Source organism: Cyprinodon variegatus, unplaced genomic scaffold (assembly GCF_000732505.1).
Source record: "Cyprinodon variegatus isolate N-32 unplaced genomic scaffold, C_variegatus-1.0 Scaffold525, whole genome shotgun sequence".
Classification (NCBI taxonomy): Eukaryota; Metazoa; Chordata; class Actinopteri; order Cyprinodontiformes; family Cyprinodontidae; genus Cyprinodon; species Cyprinodon variegatus.
In genome coordinates this window covers 368,175-377,993 of record NW_015150978.1, presented here as the reverse complement: position 1 = coordinate 377,993, position 9,819 = coordinate 368,175, and the positions used below count along the sequence as shown (strand labels likewise).

The window sequence follows — 9,819 nt, the reverse complement described above, 5'->3', positions numbered from 1 at the left end:
GTTGCCGCCATGTGATTGGCTGCTTAGAAATTAAGTGTTAACGAGCAGTTGGACAGGTGTACCTAATAAAGTGGCCGGTGAGTGTATAAACAAAGGTGTTGATGGCAGCAGCACAGCTGATATTTCCCTCCAGGATTGAGTCACAGCCAAACAGAACCAGACCAGATGAAGCTACATGAGAAAAATCTAAGAAAACATAAATAGAGCTGAATGGGAGAATAGATACATTGTAGCAGAGGGAGAGAAATTGTTCCGTGTCTTCGAGCAGCCTAAGGCTATAGCAGCATAATTATAGCGATAGCTCAGAATAACCTGAGCCGCTTTAACCATTAGCTTTATAAAATAGGAAAGTTTTGAGCCTTGTCTTAAAAGTAGATGGTGTCTGTTTGTGGACTTCCTTCTAGTTAAGAATTACTATAGTTCAGCTTTGAACCAACAAATGCATGGATAGTTTAAAATCCCAGTTGTACCTTTATTCCATCTGCTGTTCAAAGTGTAGCCAGTGCTACTTAAACTTTATTGGAATTAGCCAGATGTTCTCATAGCATCTTTAATATCTTTCCTACAGGAGCTGCAGATGAAGCGAACAGCCATCGAAGCTTTCAATGAAACCATCAAGATCTTTGAAGAGCAGTTTGAGACTCAGGAGAAATACAGCAGAGAGTCTTTGGAGCGATTCCAGCGGGAGGGCAACGAGAAGGAAATTCAGAAGTAAATCCAGACATTTGTTTTGATTAAACCTCATTTTTCTTGTTTTTTAGGATACATATTTCACAGTATTTCTATCCTTTTTTGTTTTCAATTAGGATCCAGAGCAACTCTGAGCGTTTAAGGTCCCGCGTGAAAGAGATTCATGACAGCAAACGTAAACTGGAGCAAGACCTGAAAGAGCAGGTGTCTGACAACAGGGAGATTGACAAGAAGATGAACAGCCTGAAGCCGGATCTCATGCAGCTTCGCAAAATCAGGGACCAGTACTTGATGTAAGCACCGTCTGTTTTTTGTCGGATTTGCAAATGTAACGCTGCAGCCATCTTTAACTGTTGTTTTTTTTTTTTTCCAGATGGTTGACGCAGAAAGGAACAAGGCAGAAGAAGATCAACGAATGGCTGGGCATAAAGAACGACGCAGATGAGTAAGAGTTCCGGCTCAGTAACAGGAGCAGATACCAAGCACCACGACTTTGAAAGCTAATGCTTAACTTTTGTCTTCAGCTCCTACTCTCTGGACGAAGATGAAAGCTCACCTCACCATGATGAGTGCACATGGTACGTTGGCGACATCAGACGCACACAGGCTGAGGAAATGTTGAGAGGCAAATGCGATGGAACATTTCTCATCCGAGAGAGCCAATCCCAGAAGGGCTCTTACGCCTGTTCTGTTGTGTAAGTTTGTGTTCTTCTATTTAAGGATGTCGTCTTTAGGATTTTAGGTCCTTGATCTCAAATTGTTTAAGNGGGCTCTTACGCCTGTTCTGTTGTGTAAGTTTGTGTTCTTCTATTTAAGGATGTCGTCTTTAGGATTTTAGGTCCTTGATCTCAAATTGTTTAAGGTGCACTGACACAGAATCCCAGTCTGGTGACACATTAAAGTTAGAAGATACAATAATGCCATGTACATGATTCTAACCTTAGTAGAACTCCACAAACTACAAAAGATTTGACTCGTGATTACCTTTCTGTTTATAGTTTGTTACCTTACAATTTTTTTTCCATCAGAATAACTGATAATGTGCGCCTTTAAAGGAATTTATTTCCCTATGTAATGTTACCTCTGTCCGCACTGTTCACTTTCTGGAGAATAGTGATAGAGCGGTGGCATCGCACAAACATGAATGGATCCAGAGTCTGATCTGAACTTCTCTGTGTTTGGACGGAGAGGATGTGATCATAGAAAATAGAGGTGCATTAAAGCAAAATGTTTGAAACATGATAGAAAAATACATGCTATCAATTAGAGTAGTTGGAGATGGCGTTACTGAGTTAATAAATACTATAGAGCCAAGTTTTGATGTTTCTCTCTCCATTCCTATAGTTTCTAATTGATCCACTAAAATGAGTCAAACACCCAAAAAAAATTTTTAATCAAGCTTTTAGCTGGCTATATTTCATAGGGTGTACACCTTGGTCTATCAAATCTTTAGGCTTTGAGCGGCGTAGCCAAAAGTTAGAAATTTAGACTCTTTGAAACTATTTCCTGCATTGGTCCTGATTATGGGAAGTGTGTTTGCTTAAATAGAGTTGGAAATTTCATAAGGAAAACAAGAGATCATTTTCAGATACAATATTATGTTTCTTAGGTTAATTCAAGCAATCAGAAAGTCTAATGCTAGGTTCACAACACAGAGCATCAAAAAAGCGCCTGCTGCTTCATTTTTGATGCTTGTAAACAGGTCAGATGTGTCCAGATGCGTCTGATGCTCCTGTGTTCAGTGGCAGAGAGTGGATTTGCTATATTATAAAACAGTTTCAGTGGAGCGATCATAGCACTGTGCATGAGCAGCACTGTGTCTGACTCCCTGCCAGCTTTCAGATCAGCTTCTCTGATTGGTTGATGTGGCATGTCGAGCAGCAAAAGTAACATTTTTCCAACTCCAGCTGCTGCTCTTTGTGAAATTTTGAGCGAAGTTTCCAGGGGGGAAAATTAGGGCATAACAAAGCTGTACATCCCAAAAACAGGGATATTCTAATATTTATTAGTATCCTCTGCTGATTGTGTATTTTTAGATTCAATTCAGTTCAATTCATTTTATTTAAAAAGTGCCAATTCACATCATATCATCTCAAGGCACTTTACAGTTCAACCAGATCATCCAGTCAAACTGATTCAAAGGTTTCTATCTAAGGAAAACCAGTTAATTTCATCGACTCATTGACTCTGGTCTTCTGCACTTTAATGTTTCAATAACGGCGTAATCGGAGCCAGCTTGATATCAACTCGTATCTTTTTTTCAGCGTCGACGGCGACACCAAGCACTGTGTCATCTACAAGACGTCCACAGGCTACGGATTCGCCGAGCCTTACAACCTCTACGCGTCTCTCAGAGAGCTGGTGCTCCACTACAAAAACGTCTCCTTGGCCCAACACAACGACCAGCTGAATGTAAACCTAGCCTACCCGGTGTTGGCCCGCTCCCAGAACCAGAAGTAGAACCAGCATGAATAATGTAACCAGCAGGTGATGGGGTACCAAACCTCTGTAAACTGTGTCGGGTGAGAAACGCTCACCGTCTCTGTTTTAAAGAAAAAAAAGTTTATTTTATTCTTTTTGGTTTGGGCCTGATGTATCCATTCTGACTCCTGGATAGGTACCGAAACGTCTGCCTTTTAATTTAAGCCTTTTGTGGTTGGCATGACCTGGATGACTTAGAATTTACACAGGCCTGATATATTAACTAACTTTACCCGGGTCCGTTAAAGCCTGGCATACACTGTGCGATATATTACTGGGAAGAAGAAGAAGAAGAACTCCCTTGTTTGTTGGTAAATCGGCTCGTAGCTCAGCTTCAACAGCAGGATTTGCCCACGAACGCCTCACAACGGCCAACTGAAATTCAAACATGTTTGATTTTCTCCTGACCTTACAATTCCTGATCAGGAGGTGGTCGTTAGAGGCTAATTGCCCCTTGTTACCCCCTGCATACGACACAACGCACGATCAGGCTGAAAGTCGGCACCATCGAAAAAAAGTCCTGGCACGACCGCAGAATCGTGTTTGTTTATCTTACAGCGTATGCCCGGCTTAAAGGAACCTCTTTGATAGAAAACCTGGCCTAGCAATAAGCACACCACTACTGATCCAGGTACTTTAGCCGAAATGATCAAAGTCAGCCTCTACATCAGGCTGAAACAATCCTACTGTGTCAAGTACAAGTAAAAAACAAAGACATAGAAGTTAGATTGTTAAAGGAAGACGAAAAAAGCACAAATGAGTCTTTTAAGACTGCACAAAAAAACAGAAAGAACACGTTGTGAAGACAATTAGAAGACTTTTCTTGTTTGTTTGTTTGTTTTTTACACAATATTTGTCCTTAAACTCTGTATAAACCAACCCTAGACTTTCAACAAACTACTCAGAAACACAAGTTGTGGTTTTTAAATCCCCAACGGAAGGGTAGGGGTTTGGATTTAGGGTTTTTTAAAGAGTCAAAATAAAATGCTAGCTTGACGCAAATTCTTAAAGAAGCACCACAGGGTTAACTTTTAGTGACCGTCGGCGTCTGTTACTTTAGATTTTAAGGGTTGAAATGCACAGATATCAACGTGGGGAACGCTAAGCTTTAAAATGTACATGCAGGTCTATTGTTTTATAGAATCAGTCATTTCCAACTGCTTCGTTGCGTTGCTTCCTCTCTGGGTCTCTTATTTTTAACCAATGGGAGGAAGATCAGCACATGTTGTATAGAAGAAAATGCAAGGTACATATTCTGTGTATTGTCAAGAAAAAAAAAAAAATCCATATTTTGAATTACAAATTTTGAATTATTTTCTATTACAAACTTAGGTCATATTTTTTATTTATTTTTTCTTTATATTACCATAGCACCCGTAGCTAGTGACACGCAGCACTGTTATTGCTCTTCTCATGTGTGTTATTTCACTTTGGTACTGCCGCTCGTCGGCTAGCCGCTTCTCTGATTCTCTCTTCGGTACTAGCATAGTTATTTTTCTTCTGAGATAAATGTTTGCTTTCGTTTCTTTAACGCTTTGTTTCAGATGGTACTTTGTGACTCAGAGACCTGTAGAACATTAATGTGCAAAAAAGAGAAAAGAAGGCAGTAATATATGTGGTGTACAGTATATCTTAGACACACATGCTGTAGGCGTACGCGACTTTCAGAGCTCTTTGGTTTTGTTCGAAGGATGCGGACGATTTATCAAATGTGAGCCAAGAGAAGGATTGTTTGTCCTTCTGCCGTTCAGTACGGAGATTACCGTTTGAGTTGTTGCTTTATTTGAAAAGAGTGGTTTGAAAATCCACTGATTTGTTGTACTTTGGTCCTGGTGTGGTCCTAAAAACACACTAAATGCATACAGCACAAGTTCCTGAATCTTTAGGTCATGGCGTCTGTGCTGTGTTGGGGCAGTGATCTCTATGGGCTACGTTCACAACACAGGTCTTCATGCTCGATTCCAAATTTTTTATTTATTTATTTTTTTGCTCAAATAAGCTTTTCATACGACTCAATAAACTCGACCGCCATTAATAAACTCAGACTGCTGTCTGAAGCCTGGTTTACGTCCTTTTAACACACTTATATTTTTATTTGGTTGTTGTTGTTAACAAGGAACATGTTTCAGAAATAAAAAAAAAATGCAGTGAAGATTTGAAACTTTGCAAAAAAGGTCCTAATCAACGTGGCTGTTTTTCCACATCTTAACTTCTGAGGGCGGGCTTTCCTCTGGAGTGAGGATGAAAGACACATTTCTATTGGTCTGCAAAGATGTTGGCAAATATAAAATAGCACCTTCTTATTAGCAACAATGTGTAGCGGAGCATTAACTAGCTACGTTTCCATAATACATGCTCAGCAAAATTGATCAATACTCTATTTTTCTGTAGGTATGTAGAATAAAAATTAACTCTTTCAAATTTTGCAATATTTCATAGAGATTGCATGAATGATTGAAGACTAAATTTGGCTTTTGAAAATCCAGTACCAAAAACGGCCAGAAGATGGCACAAGTGCATCTATATTGGGTGTGAATAAGAGGCCGTCTTCGGTAAGGAAAGCACAAACCCTTATTTTTAACTCGCATAAACAGTCAGTCGGTGGAAAATAAGCTGTTGCCGTAGCTCCCGGCTAACGTGTAGCGTGCGCCACCCCACGAACAGCACCCGCCCCCTTCTTCTTCTGTTTGGTTAATACTGTTAGTTTCAGAGCGCTCCTTTTTTTTACCATTAGCTGAGAAATGCAAGATGGATTTCGATTTTCTTTTTTAAAATTTATTTACCATCAATTCTCTACAAGACAATTGCTACTGGCAATCGCTACAAGATGGAAATCCGGCCTGGGTCCGAAATGCTTTATTTGAGATTTTTTTCAGCGCTAAATTATCATATAAGTCGCAATATATCATCTTTGTTATTCCCCTTTCGCACTGGCTGAAAATCCCTTGTAAACCCAGGAAAAAATCAGTTTTTAGAGGCAGTGGGAACAGTTGACTGACCCATGGCGACCCGTGTCAACGACCTGGCAAGCCACCTGGGTTACAATCAACTTAAGAAAAATCAGTTCCGATCGGCATTTGGGTTGACCCGCTAATTTACGTGATGCCCTTGAGCGCAACATATGGACGTCAACCAGTCGTGTCTGATCTAACAAGCCAAAACAACTCTGCTTACATTCAATAAACATGGAGCAGCTCTGATGAGAGGGATTCAGAGGGACAAAGAAAGGAACAATAAAGAATACTGAATATGCACTGGCTTCCTTACATGCTGCTCTCCATTGTTTACTTTCCTTATTTCTGTCGCAATGGTGACATCAACATTAACACATGGTAATTCTGTCACTAGTCACGCAACAGAGACCATGCAGCTTGCAGGCGAGAAGTCAGACCCGTTTTTTTTTGCTAATAGGAAGGGAGACAAATGCTGATTGTTAGCGGGTCGATCCATGTTTGAAAAACCTGTGTTAATCCGCTAATTTCAGTGGAAAAGCGGCTTTACTATATTGGGATAAAATGTATCGGAATACGTATCGCATTGGTCTAACTCTTACCAATTGCCACCCCTAGCTAACTGTTGTGCTTTAAAGTGAAATAAGAAATGCTATAAAAAAAAAGGCATAAAATCGGATAAAAAGCAACATGTTCATTCATACGCTTACGTATTGGATTAAGTTCCACGTCAAATCGCAATTTTGCACCTTTTTTTGGGGTGAAAAGGTCATAAACGAACAGTTCAGACTCCTGTGAAAAAAATCAAGATACGAGTGAAAAAGATCAGATTTGGATCGCATTGACCTGCTGTTTGAACGTAGCCTTTTGTTTGTTTTTGAGGCGCTAAGTGCGTAACCTCTGTTGGGGGTCACTTTTGAAGCACAGTTGTTCAGATACAGAAGGTATGCAGTTCTTCTTGTGGTCAGACGAATCACCTGAAGAGAAACAAACTAATCTTTTACAATTTCTTACACAACTAAGAATGGTAAAGAGAACATATATATATGGATATATATTTTTGTATAGGCTCATGGAGCAGACAAGTTGTTTTATGAGGGAGTGTTTGATACTCTTTTATTTGTGTCTTTTTGTTGAAGCTTAGAAATATTTCCAAAATGTGATCTTCACCTGTTATTTGCTCCCAGGACAGGAGAAGAGTTGGTATCAGAAACTGATATGTGAAGAACTTAGCTTCCAAGTCAAACAGAGTTGTTTGAGATGGCACGACCTCCGGAGCTCAACGGACCCTGGAAAGGTCCGAATCAGAACGCATCCGTGGCGCGCTACAGTCATTTGCACAGTTCTCTCAAGTAAGAAACAGGAGGCGACGACGCTGCCTCTGACTAGAGGGCTACACAGACCTGACAGAGGTAGATTAGAAGTGCCTTTTGTTGTCGGGACGAGTTTGTTTTCTTGTCCACAAGATGGCGCCATCGCCGCGGTGTTTTTTGTGCCACATGGTTTTGCCATATCTAAAGTCAGTTAATGTTCAGTATGTAAGCCTAGCTGTGGTGTGTGGCGGTGTCTGGTATCTGAGCGTTTTATAGTGACTGGTTTTGTCACATCTGCTCTTTGGTTTCAGCTGTACTGTATTCTACAAAAACGATCTAAAATAAGTAAAAAAATGTCTTAAATTAAGTGTATTTGCCCTTCATTTGAGTAGGAATGTAAGATGATATGCCAATGGAATGAGGATGTTTACTCTTAAAACAAGATGATTACAAAATCTGAACTTTAAATAAGACAAATCTCTATTTTTTTCTTATTTTAAATGTAAATTGTTTTGTTTCATTGGCAAAGTGTCTTATTTACCTACTCAATTCAAGAAAAAAATGCACCTTTTTTTAAAGAATAAATTACTTATTTAGATCTACTTTTTTTTTAAGTGTATGGAGTGGATTTTGTCTCATCATTGTTGCATGCAAAGAACATGTTTTGTAAAGGAAAGTTGAAAAAAGCTAATTTCCTTAATAGAAATTTTGAAAACTATCCAGAAATGAGATGTTAAAAACTTTTTTTATTAATAAAAGAGTAACTTTTTTATTTTTATTTTTTCCCCAATGTCTGTTTTCCAAAATTGCATTTAACAGATCACATTCTCTTCACATCTTTCAACTGGAATGAGGAGCAAGACGCTGTTTTACGCTCAAACTAACGAGTACTGTGGAGGACCAATCCTGCCATAATTTAAAATACAAACAGGACTTAATGATTTAAAATATGTTATTTTTATTATTTTGTCACATTTATTGGTACACAAATTCATTATACTTTTTCAAGCAATTGTATAATTAAGTCCTTCATTTATTTCTGTATGTATTCTTAATTGGAAAACAATGCAATTTGAAATAATCAATCTCGAAAAACGGAAGTTTTAAGCAAAAAAAAATCTATTCTGTTGAGTAAATGCATTTGCGGATTTTTTTTTTCTTTTGAAAACTTTAAAAATATAAATCTGGAAAAAAATTTAGAAAATTTAAAAAAGGAAAAATAAATGTAGAAAAAAGTTATTTTCATCACAAAATATGAGAAAACACCAAAGAAAAGAGTTTTGTAAGTTTTATTTCTGGATTGCAGTTATTTTTATGTTTTTTTTTATTTATTTCCATTTACAATATGCATTTTTTGCTTGTAAAGATAATGGAACAGAACTCACTCCATATGCAGTAGCTCGGTTCTCCTGTTGTTTACTTAAACCTTGTTTTTTTGTATATATCTCTCTCTGGTATATCTTTGAATATTTCGTAGCTGAGTTAGAAATGTGAACAATACCCGTCTTTATTCTAGTCCAGTTCTGTGATAGCCTCTAAAGTTAAAGGAACTTTTTTCTTTATTTCCCAGACATCTTGAAGTGGGGTTGTGTGAGCAGCAGTTGACGAGCCAGATGTAGACAGCTGTCAGCGAGGTCCCAGTTTGATGAATAAATACTCTGGTATAAACAAAATAAGCTACTTTCTTGGCTTGCTGTTAATTCTTAGTACGATACTGAAAAGGTTTTGATTTTTGAAATCAAAAACTTATCTGATTCATATTTCCATTTTGAAAAACAAAACTTCTGCTGCCTTGATTTAAAATTGAAACTAAAGTCAGAATTTAACAGCTGTTAGCCCGAAGATGCTTTGCTAACGTTACTAGCAGCAACGGAAAAGAAAACCGTACTGTTTAAAGAGGCGGGGTTTCCTGAAATGTAGCCAATCACAGACAGTTTACTTCCTCTGGTTGTTTTCACCTACAAATTAAGAATAGTTGAGATGAGAGCAGAAAACGGTCCAGATGCAAGTAGGAGACGATCTATAGGAGCATTAAAAATGAGGCGGAGCAGAGAAGTAGCATGGACTGATGGTTGCGACATTTTGGGGCGTCATGATATTGATTCTAAATAAATAAATGAAGCGTTCAAAATGTATTTAGAGAATAATTTGTGTGTTTTTCATATAAAACTGCTCATATCCGTATTTATTGTCTGTTCACCAAAAACAAATCTTCTCAGCTTTGATATCTGATAAGTAAGACTTCATCGATCATTAGAAACAATAACAGCTCAGCCGATCCCGACTGCGCATTACGTTGCTATTGACAAACCACAATGTTTTACGTCACCGTGACAACGCTCAGCCAGACATATAGGCCGTTTCTCAATATGTGCAATTGTGCG

The 9,819-nt window shown here is 38.4% G+C and overlaps 1 protein-coding gene across 1 annotated transcript in view; it reads left to right on the top strand.

Moving 5' to 3' along the window:
- The window catches only part of pik3r2 (phosphoinositide-3-kinase regulatory subunit 2), a 44,438-nt gene extending 40,457 nt beyond the window's left edge, over positions 1-3,981 (top strand). The window contains exons 12-16 of the mRNA XM_015391096.1: positions 569-711; positions 807-983; positions 1,064-1,135; positions 1,215-1,385; positions 2,955-3,981. Of these exons, the coding sequence (XP_015246582.1) occupies positions 569-711; positions 807-983; positions 1,064-1,135; positions 1,215-1,385; positions 2,955-3,150 (759 nt within the window). The 3' untranslated portion in view covers positions 3,151-3,981. The remainder of the gene's footprint in view (positions 1-568; positions 712-806; positions 984-1,063; positions 1,136-1,214; positions 1,386-2,954) is intronic.
- The last annotated feature ends 5,838 nt before the right edge of the window (positions 3,982-9,819 follow it).